General features: G+C 41.0%; 1 protein-coding gene across 1 annotated transcript in view; it reads left to right on the top strand.

The window, feature by feature from the left end:
- Positions 1-13,207, top strand: part of LOC126174808 (venom carboxylesterase-6-like) — a 190,412-nt gene extending 177,205 nt beyond the window's left edge. Inside the window, exon 10 of the mRNA XM_049921183.1 lies at positions 12,472-13,207. Within this exon, the coding sequence (XP_049777140.1) occupies positions 12,472-12,658 (187 nt within the window). The 3' untranslated portion in view covers positions 12,659-13,207. The remainder of the gene's footprint in view (positions 1-12,471) is intronic.
- The last annotated feature ends 3,853 nt before the right edge of the window (positions 13,208-17,060 follow it).

Consider the following 17,060-nt stretch of genomic DNA (forward strand, 5'->3'; position numbering starts at 1 on the left):
CCAGATAAAATAATGAGTGTATCTAATGAGTAAAATCAAATGGTACCGTGCCATAGTAAAGCAGAGGAATTAAATAACATGTGATGATGATGATGATGACGTCCATACTCCGTGGAGCGTAGGGAGACGATACGGGAGACCCGCACCGCCGATCATACAAGGTCCTAGCGGAGGTGGTTTGTCATTGCCTCCCTTCTACCGTAATGGGAATAAATGATTATGATGAAGACGACACAGCACCCAGTCATCTCTAGGCTGGGAAAATCCGTGAGCCCGCTGGAAATCGAACCCAGGACCCTGTGAGTGTGAAACGAGAACGCTACTGCAAGACCACCAGCTGCCGCCAGAAAAAAGTAACATGTACAACTCAACATTTGTGAGGCAAGAACACAATACAATTTTTTTCATCATTATCCTGACTGGATTTCTGCGGCCAGCCACGAATTCCTCTCCTGTGCGAACCTCTTCATCCCGTAGCAGCTGTTGCAACATAGGTCCTTAATGCTTGATGGATGTATTCCAAACTCTGTTTTCCTCTACGGGTCTTATACTCTACACCTCTCTCTCGTACCTTGAAAGTTATTGCATGAAGCCTTAAAATATGTCCTACCATCCTCTCCAGTCTTCTTGTCAGTGTTTTCTATATATTCCTTCCCTATCCGATTCTGGGGAGAATCTCTGAGTTCTGTACCTTATCAATCCACCTTATTTTCAACAATTTTCTGTAGCATCACATCTCAAATATTTCGATTCTCTTCTTTTTGGTTATCACGCAGTTCAAGTTTCACTACAATGAAATTCTGTGTTCCAAATGTACATTAGCAGAAATTGCTTCCTTAAATTAAAGCCTATGCTACGTCTGATACCAGTAGACTTCTCTTGGCCAGCAATGCGTTTTGCCAGTGCTTGTCTGCTTCTTATGTCATCCTTGCTCCGTCCGTCAGTGGTTATTTTGCAGTTAGGTAGCGGAATTCATTAACGTCATCTATTTCGTGACCATCAACCCCGATGTTAAGTTTCTCGCTGTTCTCAGTTCTGCTACTCCTCATTATTTTCGCCATTCTTCGATTTACTCTCAATCCATATTCTGTTCTCATTAGACTATTCATTCCATTCAGCAGATCCTGTAATTCGTCTTCTCTTTCAGTGAGGATAGCGATGTCACCAGTCAAGCTTATCATTCATATACTTTCAGCTTGAATTTTAATTCTACTCATTAAACTTTCTTTTATTACCTTCGTTGCATCTTGGATTTAGAGATTGAACACTAGGGGAAAAAGAAAACGTCCAAGTCTTACACACGTGTAATCTGAGCAATTCGTTCTGGTCTTAGACCCTTATCGTTCCTTATTGTCTCTTTGTACATATTGTGTACCCTTATTTTCCTCGAAATTTCGAACATGTTGCGGCATTTGACGTTATCGAACGCCTTCAGCAGCTTTTTGCTCCCATTACGAACCTCAACGTGAGAATTGTCTGGTTGGTGCCTTTATCTTCCAAAAAGCCATGTGGATTCGCATATAACACACCTTCAACTGTCCTTTCCATTCTTGTGTATACTATTCTTGTCAGCAAGTTTGAGGCATGAGTGGTTAAGCTGATTGTGCGAAAAATTCTTACCCTTAACAGTTCCTACTATATCTAGAATTGTGTGAAAGATGCTTTTTCGGGAAGTCGGGTGGTACTTCGCCAGACATACGTTTTACATACCAGTGTGAGTAGTCGTTTTGTTGGCTCTTCCACCAATGGTTTTAGAAATTTTGATGAATATTATCTATCCCTTCTGCTTTATTCGAGCTTAAGTCGTACAGAGCTCTTTTAAATTTAGATTTTAATACTGGAGGCCCCGTCTCTTCTATATAAAAGCGTGTTTCTTCTTCTATCACGTCATCAGGCAAGTGTTCCACCTCATACAGGCCTTCAGTGTATGTCTTCAACCTATTCACTGACACCTCTGCATTTAGTAGTGGGCTTGTCATTGCACTCATAATTTTACCATCCTCGCTTTAAATTTCACAGAAGATTGTTTTGACCTTTCTATATGCTGAGTCAGTCCTTGCGACAAACCTTTTATTCTCTATTTCTTCATATTTTTCATGTAGCCATTTCACCTTAGCTTCCCTGCATTTCCTGTTTATTTTTTCGTAAGTGACTTGTGTTTCTGTACTCATGAGTTTCCTTCTTTCATCGGTCAGTTGAAGTATTTGTATTTTATTTTTTTCAGCTTTTGTGAATGACCCGCTTAGAGATGGCCATTGCTCTTCAACTGTACTACCTACTGAGCAAATCCTTATCGCAGTATCTATAGTCTCAAAGAACTTCAAGCTTATCTCCTCATTCCTTAGTACTTTTATATCCTGTTTTTTTGCGTATTGACTCTTCATGACTAGTCTCGTAAACTTAAACGTATTCTTCATCACTTCTAAATTGTGATCTGTGTATATATCTGCTCTTGGATATGCCTTACAACCAAGTATCTCATTTCTGAATCTCTGCCGACCATCATGTACTCTAAATGAAATCTTCCTGTATCTTCTGGTCTTTTCCAAGTATACGTCCTTCTCTTCTCATTCCTGAACACAGTATTCTTTTTTACTAGCTGAAATCTGGTGCCAAACTGAGCCAGTCTTTCTTCTATCTCATTACTAGTACTAATCCCATATTCTCCTATAACCCTTTCTTCTGCTCCTTCCCCTATAACCGCATTCCAATACCCCATGACTATTATATTTTCGTCTCGCTTTGCGTACTGAATCAACCATTCAGTGTTCTCAATACTATCTCTGTCTCTTCACTTCCTGCTTGCGACTTCGGCACGTGTACCTGAACTATTGTTGTACGTGTTGGTTTTCTGTCGCTTCTGGTGAGAATAACTCTATCACTGTATTGTTCACGAAATCTCACTCTCTATTCGTAACGAATCCTACTCCGCGTATATCATTGTCTGCTGCCGTTGACGTTAACCTATACTCGTCTGAGCAGGTATTTTTGTCTTCTTTCCGTTTGACATCACTGAATCCCACTATATCTAGATACATGAGGCATAATGTCGTTTATTGGCTTAATGTGATGTTGGCTACAACAGAGTGTTGAGAGCTACGACCAGAAAGCGGCCAGGAATGCATAACATCAATTAAAAATAATGAGAAAGGTATATGTGATAGTTCAACATTAAAACTAACGAATATATTTTAATATCTATACAACACATGCAAAATTAACAGATTACGTCACAGATGAAATATAATAGAAATGCCTTTACAGGAAAACTACACATTCGATATTTACAAAGAAACAAATAGATTTTTTCCGCTGCAAGGGAAGGCTGACGAAATTAATAGTTGTATAAGAGGGACCCGTAAAACAAACTGCCACATAATTTGGGATAGCAATACACGTGTAAATTTCATACATAGATTATTATATCTTTTTAAATAAACATACACCAGTTCAACAATACGAATAAAAATATAATTTAATTTCCTGAATTTACATCTTCACATCAGTGTGCTATCAGTGTATGAGTAAAATTGTAGTTGGTTTTCATTTCTGAAAATACGTAGCGTGGCTAGCTACATAACGGAAGTAACCAAAAGTTACACTTACCAGCCTACTATGTTACTCAATGCAGTGATACTTCATCTTCAGCTGAATAAGGGAGCATGAACAACAAAATATTCTATAATCTATTTAGTAATAGTGACGGTCTCTGTCATGTGCTACTGGGCTTATTAGTTACATGCATATCAGTGCCCTTTATTACGACTACGAGCATAGTGTTCGCGTAAGACATGCGACATTTGCGAAGTGAGAGTCTAATTAGTACTAAGGTACTGCGTTTAATGGTATGAGAGTAACAGCCTGCGGCATGCTAAAAAGTTGACGAAATTGGGGTGACACTCCTTAGCTTGAGGGATAGAGCCTCCACCAAAACCCAACAGAGTACTAATGGTAAAGATGGAAATCGACGGTGAAAGGAGAATGTGGATTTCATATTTGAGGAAGACAGCGTATGTTGCTGCGACATGTAAAATAGTACAGACTTCAGTAAAGGAACACGAAATCAAATACTAAAGTGTGCAACACTTCATGTTCAACTTGTGGTATCATTAAGTCGGCTTATAATGTATTGCCCATTTTTGTTGTGATGAAAGTGGTATTGGAGCTGTGACTGCAAGAAACCTTGATGCAACGCATTGTTAGAATGTAGCTCGGGGTCTGTGTCAGAACTTCAAGCTACAGCATCTGCTAACAGCGTAGCGACAAAATTAGACTAAACGTCCTCCAAAAGCATCTAAATGGTGAGGGAAATAAAACCATATCTGGACAAGTTTCACCAGGAAAGGCTCACTACGCAGTAGGGGCCGCGTGGCCCGAGGTCTAAGTAAGAACAACCCGTGGCCTACGTACTGATGATACAAATGAAAACCAAGAAAACGGAGAACGTTGAGTACATACTTGAAGCAAGAACGTATGTCGCTACCATACGTGAAATAGCATAGACTTAAGGTAAGTAACATGGAAATAATACTAAAGTGTGCAAAATTCTGTCTATGTGTACCAGCTCACAAAATGGTCTTTGTCTTCTTCGGTGCACTTTTACCAGCATTTGTTCATTGTTTTGATCCTGGTGTGTAATGATGGTTCCACGTTTCATCAACAGTCACAAATCGGCGCAAAAAGTCTATCAGATTGCTATTAAACGTTGCCAGACATTGTGTTGAAATGTTGTGCCGTGTGTGCTTTTGGTCGACTGTGAGCAATCGCGGCACTGACCTCGCACACAGCTTCCTTGCCAGTTCTCCGTTCAGGATATTATGCATTCGTTCAGTTTCAGAGATGGTATCATTAGCTTATAATCTATTGGTTAATGAATATTGCCAGTATTTGTTGTAATAAGAGCTGTAGCGGAACTGTGGTTACTAGAAACCTTGGGCCAGTGTGCGTCTACAGCGTAGCTCAAGATCTAGGTCAAATCATGCTGCGATCTCTGTTAACGCGTAGCGACAAAACAAGATTACACACTGACGACGTACATCGAACTGGTAATTCAAATAAAATCTATCGGGATAGGGCTTGTCAGTAAAAGCACAAGAGCAGTATCGACAGCGTATTCCGTGTTTTAATTTGAACCTATCAGAAAATAGCGTAGTACAGGGTGGACAGCAGTAGAAGTTATAGCACAAAGAAAACATTTTCAAATGTTAGTCGGTACTAACAAAAAACTACTGGTTTGTGCTAAGGTCTACCATCATTTTAACATCCCACAGTCACATAAGTTTCATCGCTTCATAAAAGTAAATAAAATCAGCGAAACAGGAGGAAAAGTTTTTCTGACTGAATTCTAACTTGTCGTTGCGGAATTCTGCTGGGGCTCTTTTGTTGTTACTATAAATTTGTGTTTCTTATAAGGGTATAAGTTTTCTTCCCTTTGGGAGATGTGGAGGACGGTCATATCCTGCCGTATATCTGCTACTTGAAGTTCGTAATTCCTGAGACGGTACACAAAGGTCATTTTCCTGCTGCTGTTGGTGTGTTCCCTGTATCTCGTGACGAAGGGCCGCCCTGTCTGACCGATATAGTATTTTTCACAACTGTCGCCTTTTAACTTATATTCGTCCGAGTCTGTGTCCTTTTTATTCTCTCCTGGCTCTGTTACTGTTAGATATTCTGAAGGCTAACCTGACATTCGGCTTCCGAAATATATGTTCATTTTTATCATAAATGCTTCTTTTATAAGGCATTGCAACGAACATAATCTTAACTTTATTCTCATACTGTGCGTTACTATTATCGTTCGAAAGTAACTTTTTTTAGATTATTGTTAATATTGGTTACAGTGCTTTCATGGTATCCCTTTGTGATAGCTATTTGTTTGAGCGTGATTAGTTCTTTTTTATGTTGGGCGGATCAATACGCAGCCTAAGCAGCCTGTGTATGCAGATGATGGTACCGTTTAACGTCTAATAAAGCCATCAGAAGACCGAACCAAATTGCAAATGATTTATAAAAGATATCTGCATGATGGAAAAATTGGCAGTTGACCCTAAATAACGAATAGTGTGAGGTCATTCACATGAGTGCTAAAAGCAATTCGTTAAACTTCTGTTACACGACAAATCAGTCAAATCTAAAGGCCGTAAATTCATCTAAATACCTAGGAATTACAATTGTTGTTGTTGTTGTGGTCTTCAGTCCTGAGACTGGTTTGATGCAGCTCTCCATGCTACTCTATCCTGTGCAAGCTTCTTCATCTCCCAGTACCTACTGCAACCTACATCCTTCAGAATCTGCTTAGTGTATTCATCTCTTGGTCTCCCCCTACGATTTTTACCCTCCACGCTGCCCTCCAATACTAAATTGGTGATCCCTTGATGCCTCAGAACATGTCCTACCAACCGATCCCTTCTTCTGGTCAAGTTGTGCCACAAACTTCTCTTCTCCCCAATCCTATTCAATATTTCCTCATTAGTTATGTGATCTCCTTCAGCATTCTTCTGTAGCACCACATTTCGAAAGCTTCTATTCTCTTCTTGTCCAAACTATTTACCGCCCATGTTTCACTTGGCTACACTCCATACAAATACTTTCGTAAATGACTTCCTGACACTTAAATCTATATTCGATGTTAACAAATTTCTCTTCTTCAGAAACGCTTTCCTTGCCAATGCCAGTCTACATTTTATATCCTCTCTACTTCGACCATCATCAGTTATTTTGCTCCCCAAATAGCAAAACTCCCTTACCACTTTAAGTGTCTCATTTCCTAAACTAATTCCCTCAGCATCACCCGACTTAATTCGACTACATTCCATTATCCTCGTTTTGCTTTTGTTGATGTTCATCTTATATCCTCCCTTCAAGATACCATCCATTCCATTCAACTGCTCTTCCAAGTCCTTTGCTGTCTCTGACAGAATTACAATGTCATCGGCGAACCTCAAAGTTTTTATTTCTTCTCCATGGATTTTAATACCTACTCCGAATTTTTCTTTTGTTTCCTTTACTGCTTGCTCAATATGCAGATTGAATAACATCGGGGAGAGGCTACAACCCTGTCTTACTCCCTTCCCCACCGCTGCTTCCCTTTCATGTCCCTCGACTCTTATAACTGCCATCTGGTTTCTGTACAATTTGTAAATAGCCTTTAGCTCCCTGTATTTTACCCCTGCCACCTTTAGAATTTGAAAGATAGTATTCCATTCAACATTGTCAAAAGCTTTCTCCAAGTCTACAAATGCTAGAAACGTAGGTTTTCCTTTCCTTAATCTTTCTTCTAAGATAAGTCGTAAGGTCAGTATTGCCTCACGTGTTCCAGTATTTCTACGGAATCCAAACTGATCTTCCCCGAGGTTGGCTTCTACTAGTTTTTCCATTCGTCTGTAAAGAATACGTGTTAGTATTTTGCAGCTGTGGCTTATTAAACTGATTGTTCGGTAATTTTCACATCTGTCAACACCTGCTTTCTTTGGGATTGGAATTATTATATTCTTCTTGAAGTCTGAGGTTATTTCACCTGTCTCATACATCTTTCTCACCAGATGGTAGAGTTTTGTCAGGACTGGCTCTCCCAAGGCAGTCAGTAGTTCCAATGGAATGTTGTCTACTCCTGGGGCCTTGTTTCGACTCAGGTCTTTCAGTGCTCTGTCAAACTCTTCACGCAGTATCGTATCTCCCATTTCATCTTCATCTACATCCTCTTCCATTTCCATAATATTGTCCTCAAGTACATCGCCCTTGTATAAACCCTCTACATACTCCTTCCACCTTTCTGCTTTCCCTTCTTTGCTTAGAATTACAATTACGAACAACTTAAGCTGGAAGAAACATATAGAAAATATTGTGGGGTAGGCTAACCAAAGACTGCGTTTTATCGGCAGGACACTTAGAAAATGTAACGGATCTACTAAAGAGACTGCGTGCACAACCCTTATTCGTCCTCTTTTGGAGTACTGCAGCGCGGTGTGGGATCCTTACCAGATAGGTTTAACGGATTACACTGAAAAAGTTCAAAGAAGGGCAGCACATTTTGTAGTATCGCGAAATAGGGAGAGAGTCTCAGTGACATGGTACAGGATTTCGGGTGGACAGAATTGCGGCGGAATCTTCTCTCGAAATTTTGATAACCAACTTCCTCATCCGAATGCGAAAATATTTTGTTGACGCAGACCTAGGGAGAAACGCCCATCATGCTAAAATAATGGAAATCAGAGATCACACGAAAAGATATAGGTAATCGTTCCTTCAGCGCAATGTTCGAGATTGGAATAACAGAGCATTACTGTAAGGTGTTTCGATGAACCCTCTGGCAAGCAGTTAAGTGTGATTTACAGAGTTTCCATGGAGATGTGAATGTAGATGCTGAGGAAAAATGGTAACTTGAATCTTTCCTGAAGGCATGACACAACATTATTATAACGTTCTACTAGCCAGCCTCCTATACGTACTTAAGCTGGACCTGTCATTTCATATCATAATACACTCCTGGAAATTGAAATAAGAACACCGTGAATTCATTGTCCCAGGAAGGGGAAACTTTTTTGACACATTCCTGGGGTCAGATACATCACATGATCACACTGTCAGAACCACAGGCACATAGACACAGGCAACAGAGCATGCACAATGTCGGCACTAGTACAGTGTATATCCACCTTTCGCAGCAATGCAGGCTGCTATTCTCCCATGGAGACGATCGTAGAGATGCTGGATGTAGTCCTGTGGAACGGCTTGCCATGCCATTTCCACCTGGCGCCTCGTTGGACCAGCGTTCGTGCTGGACGTGCAGATCGCGTGAGACGACGCTTCATCCAGTCCCAAACATGCTCAATGGGGGACAGATCCGGAGATCTTGCTGGCCAGGGTAGTTGACTTACACCTTCTAGAGCACGTTGGGTGGCACGGGATACATGCGGACGTGCATTGTCCTGTTGGAACAGCAAGTTCCCTTGCCGGTCTAGGAATGGTAGAACGATGGGTTCGATGACGGTTTGGATGTACCGTGCACTGTTCAGTGTCCCCTCGACGATCACCAGTGGTGTACGGCCAGTGTAGGAGATCGCTCCCCACACCATGATGCCGGGTGTTGGCCCTGTGTGCCTCGGTCGTATGCAGTCCTGATTGTGGCGCTCACCTGCACGGCGCCAAACACGCATACGACCATCATTGGCACCAAGGCAGAAGCGACTCTCATCGCTGAAGACGACACGTCTCCATTCGTCCCTCCATTCACGCCTGTCGCGACACCACTGGAGGCGGGCTGCACGATGTTGGGGCGTGAGCGGAAGACGGCCTAACGGTGTGCGGGACCGTAGCCCAGCTTCATGGAGACGGCTGCGAATGGTCCTCGCCGATACCCCAGGAGCAACAGTGTCCCTAATTTGCTGGGAAGTGGCGGTGCGGTCCCCTACGGCACTGCGTAGGATCCTACGGTCTTGGCGTGCATCCGTGCGTCGCTGCGGTCCGGTCCCAGGTCGACGGGCACGTGCACCTTCCGCCGACCACTGGCGACAACATCGATGTACTGTGGAGACCTCACGCCCCACGTGTTGAGCAATTCGGCGGTACGTCCATCCGGCCTCCCGCATGCCCACTATATGCCCTCGCTCAAAGTCCGTCAACTGCACATACGGTTCACGTCCACGCTGTCGCGGCATGCTACCAGTGTTAAAGACTGCGACGGAGCTCCGTATGCCACAGCAAACTGGCTGACACTGACGGCGGCGGTGCACAAATGCTGCGCAGCTAGCGCCATTCGACGGCCAACACCGCGGTTCCTGGTGTGTCCGCTGTGCCGTGCGTGTGATCATTGCTTGTACAGCCCTCTCGCAGTGTCCGGAGCAAGTATGGTGGGTCTGACACACCGGTGTCAATGTGTTCTTTTTTCCATTTCCAGGAGTGTAGTTGGATGTACGAGTATATGAAGCTATTGTATTCAAGCTGTAAAATGAACTTAATCTTGGAATACATGGTGTTCAGCACTGCTACACAGTCCTGCATCTCATTTTTAAAGAGGTTCGGGAATCTTTCAACATTTTACGAAGCCTCTAGTTTAACTCTTAGCTGAGAGAGTATCTGTTGTCCATTACGCCACGTATTGATTTACGTGGATGTCTGTTAATTTAGGAACGCAAATGTGGTAAAGAAACACATTCGTTTTTACTGAATTTCTCGTTGTCTCAAATCAAAAAACTCGAACTGTTTCTTTTCTTTCTTTTGTGTTATGGAAGTTTGTGTTCGGGTGTTTCTTAGCCTCAACTATATTATTTGCTACGAAAAATTTTCTTATTTAGGTAATAGTTGTCATTAATTATGACTATCACATTCCTTTAACCTACTTTCATTACACTTGCCTTGCTAACGCGAAAATTTTTTCTTTATCATTCGATTTACGTTTTTGAAAGTATATGAAATCCTATTTGCATTATTTAAAATTTTTATTTGTTTTGATCGCATTAAACGCCTGTTGTTTCTCCTTTTTGGCTTTCTTAGTGGCTATTTCTTTGTCAACAATAATTTGTAGTACTTCACCTGACTTTATCCCTTACTGTAAGTTATACTGTAAGCTTTTATTTGATAGTGCTGTCTCAGTTAAATAGCTACTCTGTTAGTGAATGCGTGTGTAGGTGTTTTACGCAACTCTCTGAGCTTCTTATCACGTCTAGTCATTATTGTCTAGTCCTGCTTGAAATAACTTGATGCGTTTCATTAAGCTTTCGATCTAATAACGTCTTTCAATAGCAGTTCGATCTGTGTAGCTTTCGTCAACATTATACGTCTCTGTTTATAAAATTCTGGGGTTTGCATTTTTAGCCAAAAAATTTTACTTTTAGCTTCGACTGTTCTAGCAGTCTTGGAGGAATTCCTAATGTTTACTGTAGCATAGTTTTGTGTAATCTGTAACCTAAACACCTTTTGTTGAAGTGAATGTTCAACTGTATTGTTGCTATTTTCCTGCGAAGTTTAAGAAAACTATTATTCTCTCCTATAGCTCGGCTAGGCACTCTACTGTCCTTGGCTACCATTATGAGTCAGTGCAGGAGCCCATCCACAAATTTGTACTGCAGTCTTCTCACGAATCTTTCATTTACTTGCCAAAATCGCCATGTTTAACAACAGGCTTTCAACTTGTAACCTTGTCATATTTTCTTATTCACAGAACATAAAATGGCAATTTATATAGCCCAAACACGTATCAACATTTCGATCTCGTAAAATAAACAAAAGGTTTTCATTACAAGGCTACACTACAAATCCTTTTCATTTTCCTGTGTCGCAAATATGACAGAGTGGCGTCTATATGCACACCATCGTTTCTATGTATTTCTGTAGCACTATATTTAAGGTGCTCAGATTGTGATGTGTATATCGTAACACATTTACGGTTTTTCAATAGTAAGGCGTGGCAAAATGGACAGGAGTTAGCGTTGTTCAACACTCGGCTGAAAGGTCTCACGTAGTTCGGTTAAATGCTTTCATGTACTAAACTGGCCACGTTATGTAGCCATTAAGATCAGTGGCACTGATGCAATTCAGTTATCTAAAATTCATGAAAAATTAAAGATACGCTAAGATTAGTTACTGATGATGAGGTAAATATTCATTATTCAAAGATAAACAATCATTTTGATAATGGGCACTTTTAGTAGCTGTGGGAGGGAGACGTCACATGCCGTGGGTGCAGTGTGGCAAGTCAGTCATGGCAGCAGAAGGAGCCATGGAGTTATCACCCAGCGATATCACAGGGTCACTGGCGATATTATACTTTTGTTTTCACTCACGTTTCCCAGAATTGCTAGCAGCCCCAGAAAGTCGATAACCTAGGCATGCTTCATCACACAATAGACTGCGTCCCAAAAAGCAACTTCTGACTCTTCCTGAAGTGTGTGCAGAACATGCTGATTTACGCTGCAGCTTCCCAGTAAGAGAAAGGCCATCAGCATCGAAGTCTACCTACAGGCTCAAAGGTGGGTGCTGGCAACGGTATGCCACTATGTCATATGGTGGTGTGCTACCTGTGCTCTTCGGCTACACCACCACAAAGCCTGCTGGAAGGGGGCATCCACACCTCCCCATCAGTCTTGACTTTGATGGCGATGTTGTGGTTTGCAGTAGTTATGTCCCCATAGGTGCTAAGAACAGCATACACACCCATGCCCAAGGCAGGACAGGAACCTCTGTCGGGAGGAGAAGCATAGAGTGTACTAGATATGTATGATTAGTTAGTAATGGATAATACGACTGACTGTCTCAACGATAAATACGAGTAAAGAGCTATCGGTAAACTGGGTTCTTTGAAGTTTTGTTGGTTGCTGCATTAAGTTTTAGTTACATAGATGTAGCTTCACAATCAGTATTTCTTTCTTATTTTAAAATTCTGTTTTTCCTATCTAATTACTTAAACTTCTGAGAATTATTGACTTTTCTTCAACATCAACTGATTCACTGAATGTTTTGGTTCATACTTGGCAGAAATCCAACGCCAACTGACGAGATGGTGCATTGGCCAAGAGTGACTTCCGATGACCTGTTGGAATACCTGGATATAGGCCAGACACTGCAGGTGAAGAAAGGGCTCTTCCAAGAGCGAGTAGACTTCTGGAGATCGCTGCCTCTCAGAGAAACACAGCAGCAGAACAAAGTCAGAGAGGAACTCTGATTTTAGATAAAATGGACGCCAATTTTTTACTCAAATGCAGAAAACGTTCAATGTTGTGTTTGTTGTTGTCTGTGAATACAAATACCACTGACTTCAGAGTATTATCAAATGACTATAGAAAATGATAAATTAAGTAATGTGTGTTTAATCATAGGAAACAAGACTTCTCTAAATGGGAATTAATTCGATGTGATGGTCATTGTAATTATAATAACAAAGAATGTTCAATTATTCCTTGGAAGAACGCAATGCTATGTATACTATTGAACATCTCCTACAAAAGTGTATATTTTGATTTTCAGGAGTGAGGATATCAAAAATAGTACAAAATCAGGTGAATTCCACTAACAGAGTTCGGTACACTTGCTATTTCACTAACAATTCAGTTTGTATGACAATAAACTAGTGGATTTTTCAAGTGCAAACCAGCAGCAAAATGTGAAACAATTGTACAACACTAAGGAATAAATACCATACAATTGTGGTTTGCTTGTGTTTTTTAGAGTGATTTTTATTTGAATTCATAACACCTATTTGTTTATATTCCTTACAGCAGCGAACTTAAAAATGCTATCCATTTAACTTTTCATTGCAATAATACATCTTTGCGAAAGAAATTTACTTATTTAACAAATTATGTACGGATTTTGAAGTAACCACTACTAATTTGAAAATAATTTTGTAATTTTTTAGTTCTTTTCTTTCTCTAGCATTGGCGCTTTTTTCCTTTAATAACTATTTTATTTTACTTAGATTAGCTATATTTTGCGCCATTGTTTCCAATTTTTGTTCGTTATATTTTGTTAATAAATCTGGAATTGAGAGATGAATTTCGGTAATACTGGAAGCCATTGTTAAGAAGATTTGGCTAATGTTATGAGAAGTTAAATATCAATCGCATTGGCTGTCTATTGTTCGCATTACAGCCTTATGTTGCGTACGCGAAAACATATGGTGGAACCGCTTTGTGGCTGTGTAAGCAAATGGTGCCCCCTCGTTTGAACACGCCGACATCTTGTGTGGTCACTTTCAAGAATGACGACCTCCTGCCATTACTATACGGCAAACAATGAGACAACGTGACCTTCTGCTGAACGAAATCAGCGATAATGTTAATAATGAACTGGATGCAGTCCTCGTTTCGTGGTCCACTGAGATGTCAAAAATCGCAAACAGAGCAGAAAATGATGAAAATTCATTGGTGATGGGTCTGGGGATAATGAAAAGGATAGTGGAAATTACACGCCGGCATTTATCCTTACAGTAGGCTGCACTGTTTATACGTATATGGACTTCCACAGACATTCTACAATGAAGCTTCGTGTCCATGTACACAAGCTGAAGTCACGTAGTATGTAGTAGCCTAGTACCCGTAAGCTCTTATTCCTTTACCCACTGAAACATTTTCCTGGAATCGCTGAGTGCAAACACAGCGAAAAAGTAGCAGCGAATTGCTGGTAAGATGATGCGTATTTTCTATTAGAAGAACAGGGCTACAAATGAAGTGCTACAGTATTCACAAGCTAAGTATTAAGGGAAAACTGTCATGAAATGGTTGCTTCGCTGAATATAGCCAGATGTTAGCCAAGTCTACCTATCAATTTCCGGTAGAAGTTGAAAGCCTTCCACCTTGTTGAAAAATTACAGAAAATATTCAGTTAAAATTTTGAAAGAAGTTGAATGTGAATTTCAGTCATGATTCACGGATCGCCACTTGACTCAGTAATTCTTATGACAACGGCATTGCTTACTCAAGTGCAACAGGAATTTCATTAACAAGTTTTTGATGAAACATTAATAAGTTTTGATCAAGAGTGCTGTAACATGAAAGCATAACTCTGCAATAAGCTCCATCTTGTAGACGAAACCCGTACAAGACAATGTATTTCTCACCCTCAGAACGAGAAATTACAAATCCTAACAAACAACGACGAAGTTTATGTTGAAGAGTCTATCTGCAACAAGTCGACTTACGAGATAGCTGTATATGCAACGGGAGACAGCATAAGAGTTCTTTGCGAAGTAAAGAAATGTTCGTGGACTGGGTGTGGCCTTCTAGGTCTCTGTGCAGTAGCTTCACGTGTGGCGTGGGGTCTGTTGCGCAACGAGGTTACGGAAGAGCTCCTCATCATACACAGTCTCAGAGCCATGCAACACGTAATCGTTGACAGGTTTGGGAGTGGAAATCAGACTTCTCCTCTACGTAGGTACCATCCTAGCTCTCGTCTTATGCGACTTAGGGAAACCACAGACGAGCTAAGTCAGAATGGCTGACTGCTCTGAGAAGGGAATAAGGGTGGCACTTAAATGTGGATTTGTTTGCGTGTATAAAAAGCTGATGCCACCCTGAGCCATTTTCCATGAGACACAATTGGCGCAATTACTACGCCACAGTTGACGTCCGAGAGTTCTTGCATCTGGTAAAAATATTTGCTTGAGACTACTTGTAACTGTTCAAGATGAAGTAATTCAAGGTCACCCCATCTTCCGGAGACACCCCAGCATGCATCTGAAGCAACTGCATGTGGTACATTGAAGTTAGTACGTAACCCTATACTCAGTCATGCAATCACCCATGGCTGTAGAGTATTGTATGTTTTACTTTCAGGATAAGTAAACAAGCAGATACTCCGTCCATGTATCTCGGACAAAAACGTGACACAAAATGTGTAGGAAAGTGGAGGTCACTATCTCGCGCCCCTCTCCTTTTCTCTCTGGACAAAGGGGTACATATTAAAATTATGGGAACCGCCTCCCTCTCCACTTCCTTTTGTTTTCATTTCAACTGCATAAACCTCATCATTCGTCTGTTCACCACAGGGGGAGCACAAGGTTTATTTTAAAACATAATAAATTAACTTATATATTATTAGCAATAATTTCTCTCCTTCTCTCTCTGTAGGTCAATTGTCACGCCTAGTCGTTTTGTACTCTGTGGTGAATGGACAAGATTCTTTAGTAAATAATAATGTTGATAAAACAAAGTACCTTAATAAACTCTCTTTCAGATCAATACTGTGTGTTGGCCCAGGGCTCGAACCTGATGCCTTTGCTTTTCACGGGCAAATGCCGCGAGCTACTCAAGCACCTTCACGATTCATCCTCACAGCTCTGCTTCCACCAGTACGTCAGTCCTACCTTCCATATCTCACAGAAGCTCTTCCGCAAAACACTAGCGCTCCTGCAGGGATATGGCCTAGCCACAGCTTAGGGGATGAGCTACTGCAGAAGTAAAGCTGTGGCGGCAGGTTGTAAGTCGTGTCTGGTTAGCTCAGTCAGTAGAGCACATGCCCACGACAATCAAACGTCCCAGATTCGAATGCTGGTCTGGCACACAGTTTTGATCAGCAAGCGTATTTCACATCAGTGCACACTCGGCTACAGAGTGAAAATTTCATTCTGAAAAAATTATAGTTTATTGACAATGAATTTTTCTTTGTGTTAATAATTTTGTTATATTAATTAATAACAGTTTTTTCAAAGTTTGTTGAATTTGTGATATTAAAAATATTTCGTCAAACCTTTTTATCACAATAGCTACTTTTTTCTAAATTAATTTTCTGACAGCGAATCTCTTGACATCAGTTGTATTACTTACGGATCTACTACCCAACAGTGTCATATGAAAATTCGCGTCAGACTTGGGCTTGAAACGAGATTTCCTGCTAACAAAAAGTGAATGGTCGTCTTAACAATTTCAGCTACCCCTGTGCAATCCTTGGACCGACTAAAACTGCCTTATGTCACAGTGTCTACATTCTTAGTTCGTCGTCCACTTACTTCAGCATCTAACGCTTAAAACATTACTTAGATGCCCGCAACAGGAAGAATGAGACAACGAGTTGAGACCAATGTCTACATCATGTGCCATCCTAGGCTTGTAATTGGAAACCGCTCGGATCATCTATTAATCGAACCGGATGTGAGTTGAGTTAGACAGTCTCCACACATAAAATGTTTAGGTGGGTTAATGAGAGGACAGTGGTTGTTTGTGCTGATTTTATTTTCTCTTTCTGACAGTCTTTATTTTTAACTTAGTACTGGCTATTTCAGTAGCTTTTCTGTCTGAGCATCAGAACGGAGAAGCACTGAGGATACTAAACAGAAGAGCCGCAAGTGTGGCTTGCTGAAACAGATCCCTTTTGGGCTAACAGAACATGGTCTTCGCAGAACTGCCAGCAAGGGATTGACAGGTAGCAGCCCTCAAGTTGTTTTGAGGAAGGTCGCCTTGGCTAGAGTCATACTGGCGCTCAACATACTGATGCAGTTTCCTGAACGTATACACTTTGAATAGCCAAACTGAAATCATTCATCCATGGATCCATGGTAGGTAGGCATCAGTGCCATGCTGAGAAAAGTGCAGTCATTCAAAAACACCTCCTGCTATCTGCTTCAAAAAATC

Source organism: Schistocerca cancellata, chromosome 3 (genome assembly GCF_023864275.1).
Source record: "Schistocerca cancellata isolate TAMUIC-IGC-003103 chromosome 3, iqSchCanc2.1, whole genome shotgun sequence".
In the NCBI taxonomy this organism is placed as follows: Eukaryota; Metazoa; Arthropoda; class Insecta; order Orthoptera; family Acrididae; genus Schistocerca; species Schistocerca cancellata.